At 32.3% G+C, this 27982-nt stretch overlaps 1 protein-coding gene across 1 annotated transcript; it reads right to left on the bottom strand.

Moving 5' to 3' along the window:
- Positions 1-23: 23 nt before the first annotated feature.
- Positions 24-27964, bottom strand: LOC130453465 (transient receptor potential cation channel protein painless-like). Its single transcript, XM_056793242.1, has 2 exons — positions 27798-27964; positions 24-8948 (listed from the first exon to the last, which is right to left on the bottom strand). Exon 2 carries the CDS (start codon positions 8939-8941, stop codon positions 6188-6190), a length of 2754 nt encoding a protein of 917 aa, XP_056649220.1. The 5' UTR covers positions 8942-8948; positions 27798-27964; the 3' UTR covers positions 24-6187.
- Between the last annotated feature and the right edge of the window lie 18 nt (positions 27965-27982).

Below are 27982 nucleotides of genomic sequence, written 5' to 3'. Positions count from 1 at the left end.
GTAATAAAGAAAATGAAAAGCAGTATAAAACAAATATATTTTATTATAAATAATTACAACAATAAAACTTTTACATAATTATTAAAGTATAATATTCAAAATAGTTAAAAAAGTCTATATAATAAGTATACAATAAGTAATTTGGAGTGTATTCAATACTTCAAATACGAGGTTTTCGTAAAGTACCAGTTCAAAGTTCGTGTTTCAACATTTAGATTATAATAGACTTTGAAATTTGACGACACGAAATTTAGGACCACTCCCACCCTCTTATCACACAATGTCACACTTCGTTGACCCCCTCCCGCCCCCTTAACGTGTGAGTTAATTTATGGATGCCCTCTTTTTAATTTTTTTTTATTTTAAAAATATCTATTATTAATATAAGAGACGGCGTGAAGACCGAACGAATTTTCTCTGGTCTCGACCAATTAAAAGCTTGTCTGCATCATCGATAGTCAAGGTGATTTTTACTCTATATCCAGAAATGCAATACCGAATAAACTTATTCAATGTAATCTTCATGCCAACAAAGTATAAGTAAGCTTTCCACTAGGCTGCAATCAAAATGACCCTTGCACAAATACATGCGCAGTTAATAGCAAATTCAAATGACATAACACTAATGGCAATTGATAAAAAAACCGTAAAAGAAGATAATAAGAGAAGGAATAAAATGATTAGAAATAGATGAAAAATTTACAAAGCAACTATTATACCTGTTGACACCTATGGCGCATCAACCTGGTGTATCAAAAATAAAAAAGAAGAAAACCACAGAATATTCGAGAGAAAAAAGAAGAATATCAGTGTTAGATAAAAAAGAAGAATTAATATAAAGGCTTAGGAATAACAAACGAAAGATATTGGAATGACAAAACATATTTAAGTTCAAAAAATAAATATTCAAAAAGTTAGACACAAGATCAATAATAGGAGAGGAGATCGGAAAAACGGCCAAATATCACAGAAAGATTCGAAGTGATTTGCCGGATAAAGGATTCGAATAGATCGAAAATTTAATACAACAAAAGAGTTGATATTTATATTCAGACAGACAAGCGAAATGACGTGATGAAGACAAGAGAAACATATATGTTTGCCATAATTATTTAAGGCTGCTTGACATTGTGCAAGAAATTGAAAAGGTCAAAATATTGTACAGATAAATATTGCATGTCGCTTGATAATATGCTAGTCTCTTGCCATTTCATCATGGCTGCCACTAACAAAAATACAATAAATGAATTGAACAAATACCTCACCTTTATTCAATATTTTCTGACCAGTTTTAAATGTTTTCTATCAAGAAATATTGCGTCTTGCAATGCATCATGTCAAGCGGTCTTTAACCAAGTAAGAAGTGAAGATATTTGGAGAAAAGGATAATAACATTGGAAGAGAAGTGTATGCCCCATTCTAAACGGATTCACCCAGCAGTAAAACTCGATTTTTCCAAACTTCATTCTATATTTAATTGGGAGATGTATGGCCACTTTCATTTTTCCGAAAAACGTTTTTCAGCCCTATGGTGCCATGTGGAATTCTACTTTGTGAATAAGCGTTTCAAATGGTACACTCATTTCAAACAGCCGCCATTATAACCCAAATTAACCTAACGGGACCATTTTTTTTTCAATGTGCGTTATTCACTCTACTTTCAGCTGGTGTCATTCAATTAACATTGAATCAAAAACTTTTCGTCAAACCTGGAAAAACTAAATATGAATGACTTTGTCAGGAAACTTTGCCCGCAACAAAAATGTCGATTTTGACCTGTTCAAGCCTCACATACGTTAGGTATTCCACTCCCAGCATTTATAATGTAGGTTTTAACCAGAGGCGTAGCTACTGCCGTATCAGCCGTATACGAAGCTCCCGGGCTACAGAGGCCCCTAATGTGTGTAAACAAAAATTAGTGAAATGTTATTCCCAATATCACTTAATCTAGTGTTTCCCGGCAAAAAACATATAAAATAATTTTTTATACGTGCCTATAGATTTTTTACTTCAGAAATGACAAAAGTCATAAAAGCAATCTCTTTTTTCCCAAGGTTAAGCACTGCGAATCCAAGTGTCTTATTCTTGTAAATACACGCTAAGTCTCTTCAATGTTAAATGCCATACACAAACTATAGATTTTTCTTAGTGCTTGTCACATTTTTTTCTTTATTATTTGAAATCATTAATCCTGTTTCTAAAGATCTACATAATAATGAATTACAGAAAGCTGGTATTTTATTAAGCAATCTTTTGAATAGACTGAGCGAAATAAGAAATCAAAATTCATTCAATGGTTTGCTAAATGAGTGGAAGTAACAACTGTTTTTAAAAATAAAAGACGAATAATAACGAAGCGTTTTTTTTATGCGTTCTCACAAGATGAGAGAATTTTAGATCCGGAATTATATTTCAAAGTCAATGTATACTATTGCTTGTTTAGATATATTAATTTCTCAAACTAAACCAAGATTTCAGAGATCTGAAAACACGCTAAAAATTTGAAATTCGAAAAATTCATTCCATTAAGGAACTCATGGAATTATTGCTGGTAGTAACAGCATTCTTTCTATTCTTGATACTTCCAGTTACGACCGCAACAGCTGAAAGAAGTTTTTCAAAATTAAAACTGATGAAAAATTACCTAAGGAGTTCGATGAGGAAATCGTCTTCAGCTATAGATAATTTAATAAATCAATTTGCCGAAAAAAAGGAAAGAATAGTGTACATTTAATTTGAATTATTTGGCTAGCTCAATTTCTAGGAGGAAGCGATAACTTATAATCAGTAAATACTTATTTTAATTTAATGCAGGCATTTTTGTTTCTTTTGTGAGCTAATTTTACTCTTCATTTGGGCACACCAACTAATTTTAATACTGGGCCCGTCCAAAGCTCACTACGCCACTGGTTTTATCATAAAAATAACAAAAAGGGAGCTGTAGGAGTAAGAGAGAGATTTTGTACACGTTAACTTCAGGAGCTTTGGTCAAAATACTACTAGATACTACAGTCAAATTTGAAAAATGGGAACGTTGGAGCTACTTCCTCCAATAACAAATAGTTTCTGTGTTTGATTTTTGAGCAGTTTCAATGAGCTGCTTTAACAAGAAAATCCAAGAAAGGAATCACCCGACAAATGAATCTACGCATGATTTAACTTTAATCTATCACAAACACGCACCAAAAGATTGCTGTTGGAAACCATCCTTGACACAAGTGAGAAAATCATTTTTATTTTTATAGGTTATACTTGATATGAGCTACCGATGAGGTTGAATTTAGTATTTCATTGATCAATTCAAAATACAAGTTATTGGCTACGTGAAAAGAAACATGGAAAACATATATCAGTCTATTTAGAAACATTTTTAGTGTCACTCAGCTTATCGGACAAATAAAAATCGTCACACGCTACTCATTTACAAATCACCGGAAAAATCCAACAAAGGTGAAAACCGATATTTTCGTTGCGGGGCCGTATTTACTAAACGGACAATTTTGTTTAACTGCCGTTTGGTAAAAAGGTAGATCGGGGGTTACTAAAACTCATATACAAAATTCGCGCAAATTAAGGGTGGGGTTTTTGAGAAATTCATTTTTGCAAATATATTTTCCGGATTTCCCGGAAAATATTTGATTCAATGTTAATTCTGAGAACACCAGCTAAAAGTAGAGTAAATACCACACAATTTAGAAAAAAATTGGTCCGGATAGAATAATTTTGACCATAATGACGGCCGTTTGAAGTGAATGTACCCATTTAAATGCTTAAAGACTGGTTCACTCGGAGTCGTGAACTGGACGAGAATAATACTCGTTCTGCGCATGTCTCACGACTGCTTGATTTTCACGACCGATAATATACGACCTCCAGTTCACACGAATTAGTGTCTGAAAAGCGTCGCGACCAGAAACGAACAACCGCTAACATCTAGTTGTTTATGGTACGTTATTTATTTATTTGTGTTTAATCATGGCTAAACAGGAAAGTGGAAAAATTCTGCAGTCGCCTCTTTGTTGCTTGAGCTGTCTGATTTAATTTTGATGGAAGTTTGAATATTTCACCAGTCTCCTTTTCGTTTGACAAATTTACCTCTACGTGGTTATCTAAAACATAACTAACTTTGTCTTCTAATTGCTTTGATGTATTATTACAATGAACTGGTGAACTCTAAAGATTAGATACGGTTTCATTCATTACTGGATTAGGCTGATTTGAACTGAAGATGCTCCTGACTTTTCAAAGTTATTTATTTTTTTTTAATTTTTGATAATAAGCATCCCTGACATTTTGAATGCTGACGAAGAAAATGTTATTAATTATAATTATATATATATATATATATATATAAAGTATTAATTTATTTGATTATTAAATTATAGTAAATTTTATTATTTCACTCATACAAAAATCGAAAAAAATACGTGTATATACGCTAGCAACCTCACTTTTGGTGGGTGTTTCACGACTAAACCAGTCGTGTTCACTCCAACATGCAGGAGTAATTACGACCGATCTATTTTTGGTTGTTGACGACTCCCACTACCACGACTACCAGTTCACACTAGGTGAATCACGACTAAGGCCCTCCGCACAGGGGTCGACTCATTTGCAATTTGAGTTTGAAAACTTGACTGCGCAACGCACAATCGAAATTGTGCGATCGGAGTTGTGCAACCTGTTTGCAACTGGAATCCGCACACAGGAGGGCCATGTGTGCAACTTCAGTCCGCAACTCTCGGTTGATAGTCGGTATCGTAGAGGAGGAAAAAGGAAATATTGATGTCATTCGTATATTCAAAAAAACTTAAGCTGCAGGCTTTTTGTTTCTGCCGAAGAACTGAAAGAAACAGTTGCAAAGTTTATAGCATTCTATAGGATGAAAAAAGAAAGCTTTGAAGAATTGGTGAGGTTGGTTGCGCCTACAATACAAAGGCAGAATACCAATACGAGGGAATCTGAGCAATATTTATTGAGATTGATTACTCATTTTAAATAATATAAGGCCCTCCGCACCCGTGGTCTTCTATTGTACGGCTGGCACGCAACTCATACGATTCACATTGCCAACGTGTGAGGACTCCCACTGTGAAACACAGACAAGGTTGCGCGCGACTCCCGTTGACAACTCGAATTGCAAATGAGTCGACCCGTGTGTGGAGGGCCTAAATCTCCTAATAGTAGTATTCTCGCCCAGTTTATGACTCCATGTAAGCCTATTCACAACGTAAACTTCCACACGGCGCCACAGGGTCTTACTTTTTCAAAATAAATATATGAATGAATGAAGTTTGCAAAAAAATCGATTTTTTCTGCTAGGTGAATCCATTTAGAATGGACCATATAATGAATTTCATGCGTTTTTAGTTTAATAATGTCAGATTATGAAAGCAGGGAAGAAGCTTTTAGAAATTCTAGGCATTAAAAGATGCGATATGTTTGAACTAAAATTCGTTAATTTTGTTTAGGATTATTATCAATTCAATAGATAAATGGTAACCATTGACTACTGAATTGTTTATAATTTAAATAATATGAAAGACATACATTCAACAAATTAATACGAATATAATAGGATGAGCTTAGAACAAGAAGAGAATAATTTGAAGGAATAGGAGAAAGCAAAAGCAATCGATCGAGACTTTGAAGCTCAGGAAAACTTGAAATAAATTCGTAACAAGAAAATTCATTAAAAAAATAAAAGACGAAGAGTTGAGATGGAATGGAAAAATAACAACAAAACAAACAAAAACACTGTCACCGATAACTTGAAAAAAGTTATAAGGGCATTCAATGCAAAATAATCAATAAACACGGGAAAACCATAATGAATCGTCAAACCAAATGCAAATAGACCAAAGAGAAAGCCGAAAACGAAATTAAGAATAGAAACAGGAGATGTGAAAAGAGACACACCAAGAAATAGAAATAAATGGAGGAAGGGAAATTGAGAAAATTCCATCTGAATTGTTGGAAATATCGTAAGTATTGAGACTGATAGATAAACGAGACATATAACGGAAGGAAAAATCACTATTAACAAACGTCGGTGAAGAGGAAAAAATGATTATACCAAATAAATGAACTGAGAGAAAAAAGCAATTATTCGGATATTGTCTCGATTACAGAAAGAGAATTTGATGTAGTTGATTGAAAATACCATGAAGAAATTACTCACAGCATATTATTCTAACTGTTTCGATTGGAGTTTATTTAATAGATCATCCAATTTATTTTTAATCATAACAATTTCAGATTTATACATCTCTATATCTACTTTTGATTGTAGTTGCTCTTTTTTAAACTGAACTAACGCGTTTATTCGTAAAATTGTCTCTTTATCTAAATAAATGTTATAACAATAACCGTGACAACATTTTTGTTTCTTATTCATCGGGATATATATTTGTCCGTATCTGTTAGGATAGACAGTCATTTCGTAATTGAATAAATGTGGAAAAAGACAAACTTTTTCTGCTAAAGGTTTGGAAATGGTGCAGCGTAAATTTGTGTCGAATGGTAAGCAACAGCATAAATCGTTTAACTTGGTAACTAAGCTCTTGGGGAGGATGTTTCCCAACATCATCGTTTCTACGTAGAAAATATGTTGAGCTCTAGAGATATGTCCCAATAGTTCGGCGTCTTTTCTTATCGTCTGTGTGTCACTTACAGCTAAACCATTTAAGAGATTGAGCAGTATAATGGCTATCATGAAAATGAAAAGAACAAAAATTAATTTGCTAACAAAAGGAAAAGCTTCAAAATTGATGTCGCTGGCTTCGAATTCGCCTGTCAACATAACAATAGTTTTAAACACAGATTTTCCTGGATTTTCGAAAGAATCGTCGTCACTTTCGCTCTCTGTTTGATTCGCTACAATTATTTTAGGTTCTGCGGAAAATAGTATGTTAAAACTTAAAGCAAATGCGACAATTAATATGGAATACCACAAAAGAAATTTGAAAAAATCATAAGAAACTGTTCTCAGCATAACAACGTTCGTTGATAGTTTCGGATGTTGACCGAGCATCAATACAAGCTCAAAAGCTGCTAATAATATAGATAAAGATGAAAGTTGTTTACGGGTATCAATAGATGGAGAACCGACAAATAATATCCATCCAGCTATAATAATAAGAGTCATTTCTAAGTAATTTTCAAAATTCCGAAAATACTTTTTCGGTAAAATTGCAATTTGGAATAATTCCCTGAATAACAATACAAAAAATGTAATCAGCAATGTTATCCACGAAACGAATTTAAGAAAAACTTCAAAGGATGTGAGTTCTTCAAAATTTGCATAATAAGAAAACACGTAAGTTACTAAAGAAACAAAAAAAGCAATATAAAACGCTAAATTAGTATAAAAGAGCCATCTTATTCTATGCCATTTCATAAATAAAAAACTAACTATCACAGGATGTGTTAAAAGATGCTTAAATTCCGAAGCTGTACTCATATACGATATTACTTCAGTTTCAAGTACAAGTTCTTGGTTATCGGAAGAATTTATACCTAATTCCGAATCTGGTCTACTTATCTTTGTAGTAGGTGGTATCAAAGTACGATAATCGAACGTTATAGAAAAATCTTCCTTGTCTTTTTTTCCTTTAAAATCAAACTGAACGCAGTTATCCAAATGTTTGTTCAATGCCTCAGGTTCCATATCCTGGATAGGCATAATACCATATTTGTTTTTAGACCCCAGAGACGCTCCAGTTTGAAGAAGATCGTTAATGATATTAACGTCACCATATCTAACTGCGTAATGCAACGGGGAATTCATAGATTCGTCCACACCATTTATATTCAATATATCCCTATTAGATTTCAGTTTGTCGAGAAGATATTTACAACACAGTTTTCTATCTATACCTGGAAATATCTCGTAATCATAACATTTTACTAAACTTATTAAAACAGACATGGGAATCTCGTTATCGAGACGGTTTAGAAGAAGACTAAATATTTCGTGGAAACCGTGATCGGCGGTTATTTCCAGTGGAGTCTTTTTGTTTTTATTGGTAACTCTCGATTGATCAGCTCCGTTATTTAATAGGTGTTCTACTATGATCTTGCTTCCTTTATCGCACGCCATTTGAAGAAGAGTGTCGGAACCATCTTCGATATTTGCGAAATCTCTAATATCTCTATTATTATAATTCAGAAATTCATTTTCTTTTCGTAATTTAACGTAATTAAAAAGTATCTCCGCATCGATTCTTGTACTTCCTTTGTTTACGATTCCGTTTTGATTATTGTTATCAATTTTTTCTGGAAGATAACCTTCGTATAAATTTTTAATTGTAATAATATCTCTAGCGGTCTGTCCTCTTAGTTTATGGGAGTCCAAATCCACTGGAACCGGACTATTTTCTAATATCACTTTGATAACATCTTTTGAACCATTCTTAGCTGCCCACAGTATAGGTGATATGAATTTACTGTCTCCACTGTTCACATTAATTCCTTCTTGAATTAAAAGTTTAGCGCATTTGATAAAATCAATCGATTGACTTTCTCCGTATCTAATAAGAATATGCAAGGCGTTACTACTTTGAGCTAGTACATCGTTAATATCGAAATGTCTAGCTTTCAAATTATCAATTACAACTTTTAAAACTGAATAATTAGTTCGTTTAGCGGCGAAATGTAATGCTTCCCATTGGTTCTCGTCGGAAAATCGTATATCTGCTCCTAAATCTATTAAAGCTTGGATTGTGAGGGGTTCTACTGCTTCTTCGATGCAAGCAACCAACAAAATCGGTTTGCTATAGCCATCATAAATGTATTTAAGAAGAGCTTCGTTAACAATGAGGTCTAAATCTTCTGTATTATTCTTTAAAACGCGTTGTAGAAGAACTTCTTCCGGTGGTGGACATATGCTATCTGTTCTCTTGAGAGCTACAGCTTTTCCACCTTCCATTTTTGAATACATTATTCCCCTGTAACAAAAATTTTGTTAAATTAGCAACCTTATAATTTCCTGAAATTTTATATAACGAAAAGAAAACAGAGAGATTTGTGATAGGATTGAAATTAATTTTGACCAAAAGTTTAGTTTACTTTCTTTACAGTTAAATCTGGGAAATTAATATAAAGCTCGATGAATGTCGTGTCATTCATTTCAATATTTGGAAAGAGGTTTTATAACTTTTATGATTGACGAAAAGTAATAACAAGCCCCCTACTGCGAACTGAATAGTAAACAAATTTTCTGGTTCCGAATTACAATATTTAATTTTCAGAATCAATGAATTATTCAAAAGTATAGATAAACAAAAACAATACATAAAAATTAATTTCTTGCAATTCCTAAATAAAACCAGTTTCTTTATCGAATAATTCTAAGAAAATAATGAACGTAGTGTATATATATACATCGAAATGTTCTTGATTTTAGGTCTCTTCTGTTTTAACAATAGTTTTTTCAATAGTTTTTGGAAGAAAGATAAAATTTTAAGTTTCGACTTTTCTTCATGTCTTTATCAAAATATGATATTGACACTGACAAATTTGCGTATTTATATTAATCAATAGATCACGTAGATCATGAACATCAAAATAAGAAAATAAGAATAAAATCAAAAAAGAGAATGTTCTAATAAGAAAAACCAATTTTTCCTTAGTGATTACATCTCAAATATTTAGCAGTAATCAATTAAATTATTTGTAGTTTTTTTACAATTTACAAAATAGAGCTTTAAATTTTACTTATATTATTCAGGTTTTTTTATCATTTATTGTTTTTTCGATCTTATGAATGTAAACCATTTCTGAAAATTCTCTTTTTCGTGTATTATATTCCGTTCCATGAATTATTTAATCTTTATAATTGAATTTATGTTTTTTTGATATTTCATCGCAATAAGAATAAAATCAAAATAGAAACATATTCAAGAAAAGGATAAACAGACACTACAATCAATTAAAAAACAGAGAAGGAACGAAACATCAAAACATAAAACATTTTTCGTTACCATATGTACAAGTACTCAACAGCTATATAATACGTTATCCAAATATTTCACTAAATTGAAATCTAAAACACCAAAAAACAAAAGATATAATATTATATATCAAGTACATTGTACTAATTGTGACGCTGCCTACATAGGGCAGACATCTCAATATTCAGAAAATAGACTAAAGGGTCATAAATACAATAAAAATAATAAAGCTGCGTTAACAAAGCATGAAATATCAAAAAAAACATAAATTCAATTATAAAGATTAAAAAATTCTTGAAACGGAATCTAATACACGAAAAAGAGAATTCTTAGAAATGGTTCACATTCATAAAAACGAAAAAGCTATAAATGATAGAAAATACCTAAATAATATTTTTAGAACAAAGTTCTATTTTGATTTTATTCTTATTTTGATGTTCATGATCTACGTGATCTATTGATTAATATAAATACGCAAATTTGTCAGTGTCAATATCATATTTTGATAAAGACTTAAAGAAAAGTCGAAACGTCAATTTTTATCTTTCTTCAAAAAAAAACAATTTTAAAACAGAAGAAACCTAAAATCAAGAACATTTAGAAACATAAACAACGTGACAACGAACCCCAAAGTGGACTAACTTTAATATATTTCTCAGCTTTTTAATACTTATGTATTCATCGTCTGGGAAATAATTAATTGAGATTTTCGGTAATTTTTGATAGTATTAATGCTTATAAAATAGAAATATTTCTATCAACGTCAATTTGAATATTGAATTTTGAATTCTATGAGTTAAAACATTTATACAAGCATTAATAGTATAAAAAATCACCGAAAATCTTAACTAATTACTTCCCAGACGATGAATACATGAGTATTCAAAAGCTAGAAAGTAGTTAGTCCACTTTGGTGTTTCGTTGTCACGTTTCCAATAAAAAACCGCTTATATATATTATATATAAGTCGAATTATCTTTTAGTAGGGTTTCTGGTTCACGGTCAGTAGGTAGTTGTGAGCTGTACAAGTGTAAATTACTCTTAAATAAAAGTTGTGTGAACAATAAAGTATGTGGCAACCGTGGTTTCTAGATAAACCATCAACTAGTCGATTAGCAGATTCAGTGAACGTCCTACTAGAACCTAGCATAGAGAGAGGCCAAACAGTTGATAACAGATGGCAACATCTATAAACGGATGCTCTTAAAGTTTTTAACCTTTGTAGTCAAGGAATATCCAGAAGAGACGTTCTACAGAAAACAATGTTTTCGACAAATACTTCTCAGACTACACCCTACAAAATTGCAAAGCAAGTCGTTTCAAAAGGAACGTTACAGAATATTTCAAATGAATCAAACTCCAATATGCGAAAAAAAACTCAAACGCAATGCCAAACCTCCAAGTATTCTTGCAGAACTGAAAAGAAAACATATCCTCGAGGTATGTTCGGAAAGAACAATGAGAAGATTTTCAAAAAACATGGTTTCAGATATGAAACAGTAAATAAGAGGTAAAAGGTAATGAAAAGTAGTCGTTTGATAGAGTGGAGAAACGGATATATAACTTGGATGGAACATTGTTTAACAGCCACGATACTGTTAATTAAACCTGAATGAATGATAATTGAAAATTGAAATTAAAAGCACTCCATTCCGGAGGTACACACGTATGCAAATTACATTGCGGTGATGTGCAAGGTTGGATGAATGATGCATTATTATTAACATCGAAGCATGTTAAGGATAGCTCCTTAAAGTACCACCAGAACATTGAACAGTTCCTTCTCGAAAACAGAATAATTTTATTAGATAATGTTTTCTATAGTGGTTCACCTTCCATCTACTTTCGTTCTTATGAAAAGACTTAAAGCCATCAAAACACTTCTGCTGACGTTTTTCTAAACTGTCTATTGCATAGTAACCGAATTTAGAGCAACATTTGATAGCACCGGTACTGGAAATTAACGTGGCGCAAATATTAAAATACGGTTTTACTCCTCATTTCCCAAGACAACAGTTGAAGCCATGTCCCAGCCTTTTATACGCAATGTTTAGTGTTTTTACCTATGCGAGGTGTGGTTATTAAATAACGAGGTTATATTAAATATTTCATTTTAATATTATGTACATTTATTTATTATCACCTTCAGTATATACCCCTCCTCTATCAATACATCGCTCCATACGTATCTTTCATTGTTCAAAGCAGTGCTGGGAGTCTTTTTCTGACGGTTCCTTCAGATCACGCGCCGCTTTTTCTTTCACAGCTTCAACAGACTTAAAACATGTTCCTTTTTATGAAGATTTGACGTTAGAAGAGAGGTAGAAGTCGCACGGTGCAAGATCTGCCGAATAAGGTGGATGGTCTAGCATTGGGATTAATTAAGTTGAAATTTCTGGAATCGTTGATAATATTCATGTATGTAGTGGTAGTGTAAACAGTGTGTTTAGTATAACATTGAAATGTTGTACTTGGCTAGAAACCTCTTGACGGCGAGTGTGGAATGAGGTACCAGTTTTGCGTACAGTTTTCGCATGTTAAGATTAACATGTAAAATTTGCTGCACAGATTCTTTGACAATTTTTATAGGTTCAGCAATAGCACGAATACTTATTCGACGCTCAGATTTAGTTTAACGAACTTGAATCATCTTCAACATCTTCTCGGCCATCTTGATAGCGCTTAACCACTCACAAACACGTGGAGGCGACAAATATCCATTGCCATACACTTGTTTCAATAAATTACAATTTACACTTGCAGTTTTTCCAAATTTGATATGGAATTTCACAACAATCCGTTTTTTCATCGATCACTTTTAGGGCAAAACGAAAAAACAGTTTCAATACAAATGAAGACAACGGCTACACTGGTTTGTTAGACAGTAAGCATCGCATTCTAAAGACAAGGATTCAGGCTAAACTACTGAGGGTCAGTAGCCTTCGGCGCATGCTTTCTTTTTCTGTAGCAGCCTTATAATAAATAAAATACTTCCTGTTTTACACTTGATCCTTTTTGCTTTGCAAAGTTTACAATTTTTAACAATTATTTTTATGCCAAGGACTGAAAGTGCTACTTTGTTGGACTAGTCTGAAAATTGCGAGATGAGCGAAGCGAGGCGAGCAACAGACGAGGCAAAGAGACGACGCATAAGATCCAAAACTTTTTCAATTACACTGAGAAAAGAAAATAAATAATAGAGAATTATAAACATTTTATTTATTGAACAATATAATGTACTTAATGATATTTGCAATGTCAATAATAATTTATTAATTATTTGCAAAAAGTAATGTTAATTGTACTTCCAGGACAATTATTGATATTTTATTGGATTGGATGCAGATGGAATATGTATATCTCTACTAGATGTTGATGGAATCTCTGTGGATGTGTTTGTGGTTTCGATACAATTTGTTGATTGATTCTTATTTGTGGTGGAAGAAAGTATTCTGTAAGCAATTTCAATCTTGTTTGTTATTCAGTCATCTATATAAGCTTTAAGGTTATGCGAAATCATCGAAGTGAAACTTTCAACTGTCAACATTGAAGTGGCTAGAGTCACATTTAAGGAAGTTAAAGTTGTCTACTCCAGAGCGCCCCAAAAGTGTTTTGCAGTACGGAACTGTCACTTTCACTACACTCAAAACGCAACTTCCGGTGTGTAAATGAATTCAGAACGAACAATTTTCAGATGGCGTCGTCTAAAAATAAATTGTAAATATGGGACAAGAAAGAAACACACGATATGTTTTGCCAACAATACGTTTATTATTGTATCTATAGAAATTGTATGTATATTAGGCAATTGTTCGGACAAAATTGTAAATTTATTCATTCATGACCTACCATTGAATTGGGTTCACCACGTATATCTAAGCGTTTATAAAACATTCAAAAACTTCGATTTTGACAAATTACCGTTTTCCGTATCTTGTTGCAAAGTATATAGTAGCTCTGCGTAATATCAATATTTTGATTTATGAAATATTTATAGTAACATCTGTTTCTAATAGAAAAGGTCACATTGTATAACGTAACGGAAAATTTAATTAATAATTTATATTACAAAGCTCAGCTAAAAGAATTTTGAAGAGTAATATTTCAATCCTTTCAACCAAAAATTCTATAATATGCTTATATATTGAAAAAATATTTGTTGTTGAACTCTATTTCTGATAACTTAGATTAAAATGAGAATTATTTTCAATGTATTGGTTGTTTTGTAAATATTTGGTGACACGGAAGGATCTAAATTTAGTTTTATTTAGATGTTATCTTATCCAATTTAACCAAGACTTCAGAAAACTCTCTTCAACACATCTTCGTTAACAACTAACAAGTTTTTCCTTTTATTAAACACCAACCCGTCAAAAAGCAGGGAGAATTATTTCTTGCACTCCTGAGTACTAAGAAGTCTACTAATTTCTATTTAAAAGTACTACTACTCAGTTGAAGGTTTGCTTCTATCATTCGCGAATATAAAAAACGATTATGGACTTGATTTTTTTGGTTGTCTACCTCGTAGGAAAATAACCAAATTTTCTACATTCAATAGATATTCCAAAAACCGTATAGAAACATTTGAAATGTGGTTACATAGCCGGAGGCTAAGAACACCATGAGTGGTTATGCAAGGAAAGGAAGCAGTTTTGAACAGGACAAATGCAGTTTATGAACTTTTGACAACCTTTGTATATCTAAAACTGTCATATATTAATATGCTCTATAGGCAATGTAGGGCTAGGGCAAGAATGGCAATATAACATAGTTTTATATATTATACATCAAAGTCCTCTATTTTACATTTTCCACACAATATTTCTCCATTCCTTCCTCTTTACGGCGTTTTCTCTCCAATTCTGAACATTATTATTTTTTAGGTCTTCCACTACACAGTCATACCATCTCTTCCTTGGTCGCCCCTTTCTCTTTTTTCCTATTGGTCTTCTTTGCAATACTAATTTTGACATCCGTTCCTTATGTAGTCTCTTAACAGGCCCCAACTATCTCACTCTCTGTCCCTTAATAAACGAACTTATTGTAGCTTTTCCATAAAGTTCCTCCAATTTTTTATTAGTACTTTTCCTCCAGCCCTCTTCTGTTTGTGCTCCTACGTAGATTCCTCTTTGTATCTTCTTCCGAATTTTTGTTATCTTTAGTTATTCTGGCTTTCAGCTCTAATTCTTCTACTCTCTTGTCTTCTATTACTACTACTAGATACACAAAGTTGGAAACTCTTTCGAAATTGTACTCTTTGTGTCTGGTTGTCCTAAATGACAAGTTATCTTCTGTTTCTCTCTGTGTATCTTCCATGATCATATCTTTTGTCTTCTCTTGATTTATTTCTATTCCAAAATTTTTGGTTTCCTCTTCCAATCTGCTGTCTTTAAGTGCTTCTTGGATTTTGCTTTCAGCGCTACGTCATCTGCGAAAGCTAGACATTGGTATTCGTTATTGAAGATTGTACCATCGCTTTTTAATATAGAATTTTGGATAATTACTTCTAAAACAATATTAAATAATACAGTGAAGAGCTGGTCACCTTGTCGGAATCCTCTATTGACATGAAATTCTTCAGACTTATATCCTTTCATTCATTTTTTGTTTTATCTAAGATTAGTCTAACTAATCTGATTATTTTTGCCAATACACCTAATTTGCTTAGTGCTGCGTACATGTTCTTCGTATTTATTTTGGCTTAAAATATATAAACAAGGATTAAAGTGGTATCTTGTATTCATTGCCAGTGGTTTGTAATTCTTTTAGGGAGAAAATCTGGCTGTTGTTGACCTATTAGCTGTAAAGCCTGCTTGACATTCCCCTAGTATTTTCTCGGCATATTCTTCTAGTCTGTTCTCCATTATTTTCGGTAGCACTTTATAACAATGCAATTCTCCTATAGTTATCGTAAATTTTTTCTTTATATTTACATTATCTCCTTGCTCTTTTTCATTATTTTTTTTGCATTTGACTTTAACTAAAAAATGATTTGAGTCACATTCAGCTCCCCTCATAGTTCGAACATTTAAGATTATGTTCTTTTGCCTTTTTTCAATTTATACATGGTCTATTTGGTTTATTGTTTTTTCATCTTTCTATTTGTGTACTTCTTACAACCATGTCCTTCTCACAAGCGAAGTTTATCAGTCTTTGTCCATTGTCATTTGTTTCTTGGTGCTTGCTGTGTTTACCTATTATTGGAAAGTATATATTTTCTTTTCCAATCTTTGCATTAATCTTCTAAATCTTCATATTCGTAGCCTCTTCTTCTTTTGCCCGTCCCCAACATTATGTCTCTACCTCCAATTTTACAAAAAACTACATCTTCCATTTCCGAGATTTTCGATCCTAATTGTTTCGTTTCCTGCAAAGCTATAATATCTTATTATTTCTTTCATCAGTATCTTTATTCCTCTTTCATAGAAAGTGTTTCTTACATTCAATGTGGCCATATTAAACATGTCTTTGGCTGTTGTTTTCTTTTTCCATTTTAGAGTTTTTGTTTCTTTTTAAACCTCAGAGGAAATCGTTACCGGACTCTATAACTTATAATGGCAAAATATGGGGCCACAAGGGCGTAGGAAGAAAGTAAATCTCCTAATTGAGGAACATTCGTGAATGGAAAGGTATACGTTGTATCTAACAATTGTTTAGAATCATAGATAAAAAACAGGGATCAGCTCGCCATTGTGATTACCAACGTCAGGGGGACATAATGCACAATAATAAGAAAAATATAAATATCATTGATCCCTATACTTTCAATGAGTATGAAAGTACGGTCCCACGGTAAACCAGTGGGACCGTAAGCACGTCATTGATGATTTGGTTAAAATATAAATACAATCCCAGTAACAAATTGTATGAAAAAATTGATTTTAAAACTGCAGCTGGGTGAGTTATCCTGAGACACTCCCCGCTTTTTTCTGTTATTGCGTCATATAATTTTGAAAATAAACTCATTAATAAGCACCTGGAATTCCAGCTTTCTTCTCTACTAATATTACACCTTCGGCCTTCCATAATACGAGTAACATGACCATCCTTTCTCAAGGTTCCATCTTGATGTTTTTCGCCGTAAGGGAAAACTTTATTAAATTACAAATTTGATCAAGACATCATTTAACTCCATTTCGTGGCCACTTTGAGTGAAAATTATTTAAAGAAAACGTCTCTGCTTATAATATGAACAATAACTCATTTCCAAATTTCTCACTAAAACGAGTTTCTACCTTAAAGAGGTACAGTCCTTGCCTTTCTCACATATAGAGTTTTACATTTTGTATATGTTTTTCGATTTTATAAATTTCATAAAATATTATCTTATGAACTACCGTTGAGTGATAAAAAAACTTGTAGACCGTTTCCAATATACTTAAAAGTTTCTTTTGAATGTTCTTCATCTTCATCCTCACTGTCATTTCACACGTGTTCACATTATTCTGAATAATGTCGTCATCCCATTGGCCCATTCCTCGTTCCTATGTGCAACTTCAACATCATTTTCCTCAGAAAATCTTGTTTATATGAACTAATGGAAAATCTAGCGTTCTTAAAGCAGTTTTTGATTGTAACGTTTCAATGGATTATAACAAATTACGACATTAACTAATTGATTTGTAATCTAAAATGTAGATTGACATACTTGAAATGAAAAAAAGCTGGCACGCTAATCAGTCATTCATAAGATCGATATTTAATTTGAGAAAGTGTACATCATATGTAATCAAGAAAACAGACAAAAATAATGATAAAATCGACAGTCGTCTCGTTATGGTGTAATCAGTTGTAGCTTGGTTAACAGCTACAAATGGTTGTACTTTAATTTCTCACGCATATTATCACGTTTGTTTTCTTAACTTCCTGTTAGTTCCTTATATTATACATAAATTGCATGCGACACAGTTTTTTAAACGGCCTAATTACTCGTGTACATCTTGATTTATCGCTAGATGAAGACAGGTTTATCTATACCATTGCGGTCAAGTGCAATAGTCGACAAATGGTATTAGCAGTCTATAAATCATTCTGCGGTGGAGTAGAGTTTGAAAATAATGAATTTAATTCCGCGCAGCAAATACAGTTTTTTACGACTATGTTGCAAATATTAAAATAATTCAAGATATCATATACACTGCCAGTGCAAAGATCTCCTTTTCTTGCTGCGGTTCTGGAGATGGTCAGGACTTATACCACTTCTTTCAGAAAGTTTGTGATATTAATTGGAGATCCGTCTTTCACACTGCATTCCTCTATCTCCTTTAAGAATGTTTTCTCTATTATCCTGTAGCTGACTTCACAGAAGGGTTCAGATATGTCACGGATCCTTTGGACCATAACTACAATATTTTAGCCTAGCCCATGAAACTTTTCTAGGTACTCCTGTTTGCGATTATTCCTGTCCAAATTAAACTAATTACAATTGTCAATTGTATATATTGCTGCTTAAAAAATATTTGGTGTATTTCTAAAGCTTTCAGAGTATTTGCTGATTTGATCCGATTTGTTTTACATCTTAATATAAAGGTTAATTTCTTCCAAAAGCTAAACTTTTTCTGTATTTTATCCAGAGGTATGTACCAGATTTGATCAATTTTCAGCCAAATGGGTTCGGCCAATATTGAGTTATAACTAACAGGTGTTTTTTTATATATGTATATAAAAAACGATTTCTAATTGGGAACGTGGCAATGAAACACCAAAGTAGACTAACTTTAATATATTTTCCGAGCTTCCAAATACTTATGTTTCATTGTTACGTTCTCAATAAGAAACCGCTCGTAATATAGCTGGCAAAGACTTCTTTACAATTCATATATGTATAAATATAATATTTTAGCCTCCGGGATGCCACCTGTAGTGTTGAAATTTTTTATTATACCCGATCTACACTATACGTACGTACATTGTTATTTGTGATTTACTAAATTGAACGATTACATTCTTTTTAACCTCTCTTCCGGAACCATAGAAGTCGTGGTCGGATGTAGGTTCCTATTTAATTTGCGTAATGAAATTTGTTAATCAACTAATGTCGCCGGAAGTTTTGGGGCTTCATACTTATCAGTTCAAGTATACAAATATAGAATTCTGATGTTATGAGTTTATTAACACTACAGAGTGATTATTTTGATATAAACTATAACTAATGTTTTTATTTATTCAGAGATATGTAGATAAATTTTAGTGATAAGGAAAATCGATATACGTACTATATGTAGTTGTGTAGTTATTTAAATATGTAGCACGTTGATGATATAGAAGCCAAGTCAAAGTAAATCATGGTCTAACTGAGCAAGTTCGGATTCGCAGAGGAGTATGTCAAGGTTGTATATTGTCGCCGCTCCTGTTTAATATATACTCTGAAGCCATCTTTCGAGAGTCACTTGAAGATAGAGACATTGGGATCAAAGTCAACGGAGTCTGGGTCAACAACATACGTTACGCAGATGACACAGTGCTGATTACAGATAATATAGATGACCTACAACAACTAATTAATATAGTAGGTGGACATAGCCAAAACTTGGGATTAAACATCAACATCAAAAAAATATTATCATGATTATCACTAGGGAAGCGAATACGTTTAGAAAATCTAGTGTAACATATAATGGAAAACCTATAGAACGGGTAGAAAAATTTAAATATCTAGGAGCATGGCTATATGAAGAATGGTCGTCGGACGGTGAAATAAAATGCCGAATTGAACAAGCTCGAAGTACATTCATAAAATTTAAAAATGTATTCACATGTACCAACTTTGATCTTGATCTTAGACTGAGACTTGTGCGGTGCTACGTTTGGTCAGTGCTTCTTTACGGGATGGAGGGTTGGACCCTTAAGGTAAAAAACATTAACAAATTAGAGGCACTCGAAATGTGGGTATATCGTAGAATCCTGAAGATACCATAGACTGCCAAAGTGAGGAATGAGGATACTCTCAGGCGTATCAATAAAGACCGTGAACTCTTTAACATCGTGAAGAAACAAAAGATTGCATATCTTGGCCACATAATGCGTGGCTATAAATATCAATTCCTTCAGCTGATAGTCGAGGGCAAGATTGAAGGTAAGAGAGAATTGGGACGGAAGAGGATGTCATGGTTGCGGAACGTGAGGCATTGGACGGGTATACAAGATATTCAGACATTGATCCATACCGCTAGAGATAGAGAAGCCATGAAAAATGTGGTCGCGAACATCCATTAATGGTTAAGCATTAAAAGAAGAAGAAGAAGATGATATAGAAAATAATCATATTGAGCAAATTGTCAAAAACAAAATCTAAATGATTATAGAGTGGTGAAACGAGGACTAATCCCGTTGTTTCTACATCCAAACTTTGTTCGCGGTAGATATCCTGAACATGTTCTGTCACCATAATCATGCGCAGTTTTAAATTGCGCGTTCGCTGTGTTGATAGGTTCCTTCCAATCCATCAAAAAACCGTCGTAGGAATTAATACAATTGCGTGACATTTTACACATTTCAGTGTCAACTAACTTCCAAAGGTGACTTCGCGAATATAATCAATAAGAACTACTTACAGAATTTAATGGAAAAGTGACAATTTGGTAAAAAATATTGGAACCATTTTAGACGTGAATGACAAAAACTGATATTTCTCTGTTAAATTCTAAGACTCTACCAATAACATGCACAACAGATTCGAGTAATTTTGAGTGTTGTCTAGTATTATCAGAATGGAAAACATTCGAAATTTCCAAAATTGTTGCTAAATTCCTACATTTACAAAGCTCAGAAACTGGTTATTGTTTTCGCCTACCAGGCGCTACGTCGTTAGCTGAATCAAGAACTAATCTAGCTCCAGGTTGAAGAATTACATTCCGGTAAGATTGCGGAAGGATAAATATTAAATACTTTGACTAATAGAAAAAAAATTAGTATGTCCACAGTATACAGTCAAATTGATCCTGAAACATTAGTTGAAGATGAAAATGGACCAAAATCTAAATTGAGCCACCTTATAACATAACATAAACGACGTCCATTTCAAGAAATGAACTCAAATACAGTGGTGGAGAATGATTCGTCTTCTGCGATTGGTTTCCCTAGTTTTTTCAAACAATTCAGGCAAACAAATGCTGCATAGGTACATGATTCGTTACCTGTCACGATCTTATAGACGTTTTTTGAAGCAACGCCATTGAATTTTTTCAGCATTTATTTGCACCAACCGACACGAGCTTTTTCTGAGCGATATCCAACGCGAACAAATATTTTTTAACAGCCAAATGCTCATGCAATATTGAAAGTATGAGAGAGAAACTAATGCCAAAGTATACCTCAATCTCATGGTATGTCACATGTCGATTTTGCAATATCAATTTACGCGCAGTATCGATGTTTTCTGACACAACAGCTGATGACGACCTTCACGAAATTCATTCTGTAGCGATTGAATTCGGCAAACCAGAGGAATACTGTAGCTGGGGAGAGTATGATTTCCGTGGGGCCACGATTTAACAGCAAATATCTCGCTTCGTTTTCGAGATATCGATACTTAAAGTTATAATCAAACGTTAGATCAAAATTCGCTTTATTGAACAGATGGCATTCAATACTTCTTTTCAAATGAATATTTTATCACTTCAAATTGAATCTGAATCTTGTAATTCAATAAACAAAAGATTTTTTATTTAATTTTTATATTATTTACCCTGATACTTTTTTTTATAACAAAATGAGCCATTTTTTATCACTTTCATCACTCTGTGATGAATATAACTCAACATACGATAAATACATGAATATTTTGATGTTTTTCATGAGGATTTGTCCGTATTTTTCTTTATTTATAAAATATAAAAAATATCTATTGATAGTTTGAAGATTTAATAAGTAATTTAATGTAAAAATTTCCTCTTTCGAGCAAAAAGTACGTTCTGAATGCTTTCAAAAGTTATTTATTTTCGGATGTTTTATAATTGAACAGCCAGACTATTGTAGTATTTCACAATTATCCTGAATCTCTAGCAATTATTTTTGGATAATTGATCCTATTTTTAACGACAAAATAAACCGAATAAGAAAAATGACTGTAAAAAATCGTTCCAAATCTGTCCGCTCCAAATTTATCTGCCCCCAATTTCCCCTCACCAAACCCTCCCGTTTCTTGCGGCCTGTAGCTTTTGGGTAGACCAGGGACTAGGGAGCGAAGCCCCTCATAAGAAAAAAAATAATAATAAAATAAAACTAAAATAGTCCTCATGCGAATAAAATTTTTTATTAGACAATTTTGACTGTAAAAAATTAATGATTTTTGAATTTTTTACACTCAAAGTGTACCACGAGAAGGTTGATATATACAAATATTAAATAAAAATAAATTTTTCCAAATTCAAGTAACGATATCTCGAAAACGAAGCGAGATATCTTTAAAATTTAATTCTTCATTTTCGATTTAGTTTGGGTCGATTTACAAAATGACATAGTCAAATCTAGGCACCACGGAAATCGTACTCGTTTCCAGTAGCTTGAGATGGTGCTTCATCACCAAAAGTCAAAGCGAGTTGATCGGCACACTGCTGTTGGTTTAATTCACGTCGAAAATCATAGAAAATCATCACTTGAGAAGATTTACGATTTAATTAAATTTTTTGACCAGGACGAATGTTTTTAGTATCTGTAAACAACTCAAATAACATTCGTATGACGATACGTTCTGAGTAGGTACGTTCACCATTAAAAATGTCAACTTCATGATGGCAATGTCACATTTGACATATTCACATCAGTGTTGCCATATCTCAAAACTTGAGTAGCAACCCTCATAATTGATTCTCCTTGTATAACGTTCAATAACTGAGTAATCAAACAAATCATACAAAATAATTGTTCAATAGCAAAAACAAATTAAAGGAATGAAATAATTTTCAGTGTCACTCTGTTTTATGTTTTCAAAATGTAATGTCTCTTAAATTGGTGAAAAGAAAAATTCAATCAATTGGCAGCTCCGCATCATAATTTCCATTCGTAGAAAAGAAAATAGTATAAATTCCACGGGAGGAAAGGAGGATAAGTTTCTAATTTCTATTAAGAAAAAATAAAATAACTAAAAATTTATTGCTTGATGTTCTTGAAGTTTTGAAGCTTACAACAAAAGATTAAAGAACAAATCTTTCTCGATATGAAATTATTCAATAACATACCACCCTGATACTAATTGAAGAACAATTATAATACCACAGATATAATGGAAATGTCATATTTGGGGACATTCTGTTTACTCGTTATTTTATTAGTCCGTCTGTCTATCGTTTCATCACCGCCGGATATACATTCATCTACAAAGCTGTTTATACCTATTTGGTCACAACACTACATTTTCAATGACGTAATTTTTGATTAACAACAATTGTAAGAGATTAAATAGACATTCTAATGCATTTAAGACCGACAAAATGACTAAGTATCGTATAGCCGCTGGGTGTATTTTGTTAACTGCATAAGTTATTTACGAACATCCTTGCATTCAATATTTTATTTAGCAAAACATTGGAATAAAGTGGAATAAACAAACAAGTTTATTATTTATAAAAGGTATTTGGCCCTCAACTTGCACCCACATCAAATAGTGAACATATGGTGCTCAAACCAAATTAAAAATGTCATATGAATTCCGTCTGGTATTGAAACAACTTTTGTTATTGTAAATATATTGTTATCAGTATTTAATTTCGAATGGTACCGTGAAATTGAGGACTCAAAATAAAACTGTAAGAGTTTTTCGAAATGTCAAAGTTTCGATATTTTATTTGATCTTTATAGAGGCTAAAAATATTTGGTACATTATGACGTTTATCTTCATCAACGCTTGAATTATAATATAATAAAGAAAGAGTTGTCACCATCGATCATCTTTTGTACTTCCTCGAAGAAGTATGACACTTGGGCGTTATATTGAAGATCTGAGAATCATTTTACTGCATGTACTAAATGGGTAATCACAAGTCTTTTCTCAACAGGAAAATGCAGGAACACATATTGCACAATACAAGAATGCTCCCAGAAGTACCTGATTTGACCTAGAGATGGCGGTAGTTGCTTGAAAAATACCACTGTTTTAGTTTTAGAAAGTATACAATCTATACAGCATATATTTCAAGTTTGAAGACGCCACGTTGCTTAGTATTTGTTTGGCAGCTATCAATAGTGAACGTTATCAGTGAATTTGTGAACATATAAAAAATTGGTCATCGTTATGTGATGATAAAATACTTTTTCAGACGACACCATATGAAAGTTGTTCGTTTGGTATTCATTTACATATCGAAAGTTGCGTTTTGAGTGTTCCATGTTTTAAAAGTGACAGTTCCGTACTGCAAAACACTTTCGGAACGCTCTGGAGTAGACAACTTTAACTTCCTTAAATATGACTCTAGCCACTTTAATTTTAACAGTTGACAGTTTCACTTCGATGATTTTTCATAACCTTAAATTTTTAATTTTCTGAAATTATTTGTTTTATCCGAAGTTTTGTCTATATTAATGAATAACAATGAATGATGATGAAAAAGAAAACATCATCAATTTCCTGAAGAAACAAAACAACCTAACCTACCCTACACTGCAAAAAATCAAAAACCTCAACTAGTTAAAATATAATAGAATTCTTGTTACATTTTTATGTGTCGTCTAAAAAATGTTGTGTACGCCGTAACTATTATTTGAAAAGCTCAACTACTATAAAAGATGAAGTAGATTCTATTCTGGGTAAAACTTCTCCCTCATTATCAACAGTCAAATATTGGGGAGCAGAGATTTAACGAGGTCGTACGACCTGCGAAGATTAGCATCGCATTGGTTGATCAAATGAGGTAACCACTCCAGAAATGTTAAGTAAAATCCACAAAGTGATACTGGATGATCGTCGACTGAAGGAGCGCGAGCTAGCAGACATGGTAGGCATTTCAAAAAGTGCGGTACACCGTATATTAATGAATAAAGCCCAATTTTAGCGCAGTTTCATAACGATGGAGGAAACGTGGGTCCATCGCTTCACACCTTCATGGCGTCGGTGGTTTAAGATGCGCGTGGTATAATCTTGATTGAGCAAATCAAACAAAAATGGCTAAGAAGTATTGTTTCATCAAGACAAGGCACCAGTTTATACATAAGTTATTGCAATGTCCAAAATTAAGGAATTAAAGTTTGAATTGCTACCCTATTCGCCAGATTAAGCCCCCTCGGATTATTTTCTGTTCCTAGGCTTGAAAAAATAGCTCGGTGGTCAAAGATTCTTACTATAAAAAGAGTATCGAACTTATTGAACATCGCTGGGCTAAATTTATGGAGCCAAAAAGAGATTACTGTTTACTTTATGTAGTCTTATTTTCTTTCATTTAATATTTTAAAATTCATGTAAAATCTAGTATCATTTTGTAAGTTCTCAAATAATAATCATTCATTATTCAGTTGCATTATTAATTACCGTAACTAATAGCCGAATGTTGAAACCATAACACGTTAGATATACGAAGATATTTGACCTAAATTGATGGTTATTCAATATATATATAATCACTCAAATTTTCATTGAAAGCAAATGCCGTAAATTCTAGAAGACACTAGAAAAGTAAATTAGTAATGAAATTTTTTATTTTATTATTTTTTATTATTAAGTTATTTAAAGCAAGTTTACTTCTGAAAAATTTTCAAAATTAAAAAAAATCGAAAATCAATGTTACATGTCCCTATAATAAGGTCTAATCTTTTGTTTTTTTTTTACAAAAAATTTATAGTTTTTCCATAATTAGACACGCGCCGAACGGCGAATTTAAACTCGTTTCGAGCCAGTGAATGGACTCTTAAAGAGAATGAAAACCATATTCGAAGTAACTGTGTATATTATATAGAAGAATAAATAATTTAAATATATTATTATGACTCTTTTTCTGGTCTTGAAAATATTTACAAGATTTGTTTTTTTTAAGCCTCTTAGTGCATATTATTGCTTCTCGGAAATAATGCGATAAATGTTTTTCAGATCGACAAAATTTTAATTCAATTTAACAAGGTTATATGTTCGGTACTTGTTACAAAACTAAATCGGCTAATTATCTTCCAGGGCCCTGTAATGTTAGTCCAGCTTAACCCTAACATTATTTAAATTTTGGAACATTAAACTCAGACTAATGAAAAAATTTGTGGAAACTATTAATAAAGAGGGTGAATGATTCAAATTCCTACGACAATTCTTTCCTCAGTTAAATTGAAGGAGGGCCACAAACTAGAAAACTGCTGGCTTGTTTTAACTCCACAGAAAGTTATATCACGCAATTACTTATAGCTTGAAACTCATCCGTAAATATTGTGAGGGGATTTTTCGAAATTTTGGAACATTAAACTTAGACTGATGAAAAAATTTGTGGAGACTATAAATAAAGTGGGTGAATGATTCAATTGTCTACGACAATTCTTTCCTCAGTTAAATTGAAGGAGGTACCACAAACTAGAAAACTGCTGGACTGTTTTAACACAACAGAAAGTTATATCACGCAATTACTTATAGCTTAAAGCTCATTCGTTAATATCGAGATGGGAATTTTTCCAAATTTTGGAACATTAAACTTAGACTGATAAAAAAATTTGGGGAGACTATAAATAAAGAGGGTAAATGATTCAAATGCCTACGACAATTCTTTTCTCAGTTAAATTGAAGGAGGGGCCACAAACTAGAAAACTGCTGGACTGTTTTAACTCAACAGAAAGTTATATCACGCAATTACTTATAGCTTAAAGCTCATTCGTAAATATCGTGAGGGGAATTTTTTCAAATTTTGGAACATTAAACTTAGACTGATGAAAAAATTTGGGGAGACTATAAATAAAGAGGGTGAATGATTCAAATGCCTACAATTCTTTCCTGAAGGAGGGGCCACAAACTAAAAAACTGCTGGACGGTTTTAACTCCACAGAAAGTTATATCAAGCAATTACTTATAGCTTAAAGCTCATTCGTAAATATCGTGAGGGGATTTTTCTAAATTATGTAACAATCAAAAAACAACTAGTTTCAAAAAAGTAACCCTATTATTTTGAAAAACACGTAAGTTTGTGTTTAAAAATTAATAAAAACAAGAATTAAATTGTATATAAAAGTTTCAGGGACCCAAAACTAATTTATGAATGTTATTGATGAGTTTTTTACGCAGATTTTGAATATTTCCTGCTAATTCCTTTGTTATTAATTTTTCTTATAAGAAAATTAACACAAAATGTATGATTATGGTTTTAATATGAAATTACCAATTGGATCATTTTGGAAAGTCACAATCAATTTCACAAAAAACAGGATATATGACAATCTTGATCTCATTTTATAAAACTTTTTCAAGAAATATTTAAGAAGTTGACCTTGACTTTATTGATGTATTTTCAAGGCGTCCATTTTGTTTTACAGCAGGAAATTGAGTCATCCGCAATAAAAAACGATTTATTTAGTGTTATGGAAAAATTTTTTGTGTAGTTTTTCTTTAAAAACTTTACCCGTTGATTTTATAAAGTTTAATGATTTCCTCTCTCAAAAAATGTTTAATCCTCTTGTATTAAAAAAATCGAAAACAATGAATAAATTATGATTTTTTTCCAACAAAACATTTTTAACAAATTTCGAAGTTGTATTTGTTTTTATTATTTTTATAATTTTTCACTAGTCCATATTTTTTCAAAGGCAATTTATCTTAATGCTACCAGATGTGTTTTACGAGGATAGCATTACAACAAGTGTTTTCATATAAGAAATATTCCTTATTAAATATACATTGAATTCTAGAAATTATAACAAAATATTTATCTCAAAAAGTTGCTTACTTACGGAAAAATATTCAAATATTATTTCAATGATAATTAATCCAATGCGACACGATAGTTAAGCCACTCTAAAAGTAAACTTCGTCTAAGTCACAATAAATGCACAAACATACATTTTTGCCGCACACTCGAAGAGTTTAATGCTGAGGCGACGACTTCCACTCATGGACTACTGTATTCTCATCAACA

Source organism: Diorhabda sublineata, chromosome 2 (assembly GCF_026230105.1).
Source record: "Diorhabda sublineata isolate icDioSubl1.1 chromosome 2, icDioSubl1.1, whole genome shotgun sequence".
Classification (NCBI taxonomy): domain Eukaryota; kingdom Metazoa; phylum Arthropoda; class Insecta; order Coleoptera; family Chrysomelidae; genus Diorhabda; species Diorhabda sublineata.
This window is presented reverse-complemented; position numbering and strand designations above follow the sequence as displayed.

Bases quoted from the DNA above. Each gene is read 5' to 3' on its own strand.
- LOC130453465 (XM_056793242.1), bottom strand. From the start codon at position 8,941: ATGTATTCAAAAATGGAAGGTGGAAAAGCTGTAGCTCTCAAGAGAACA.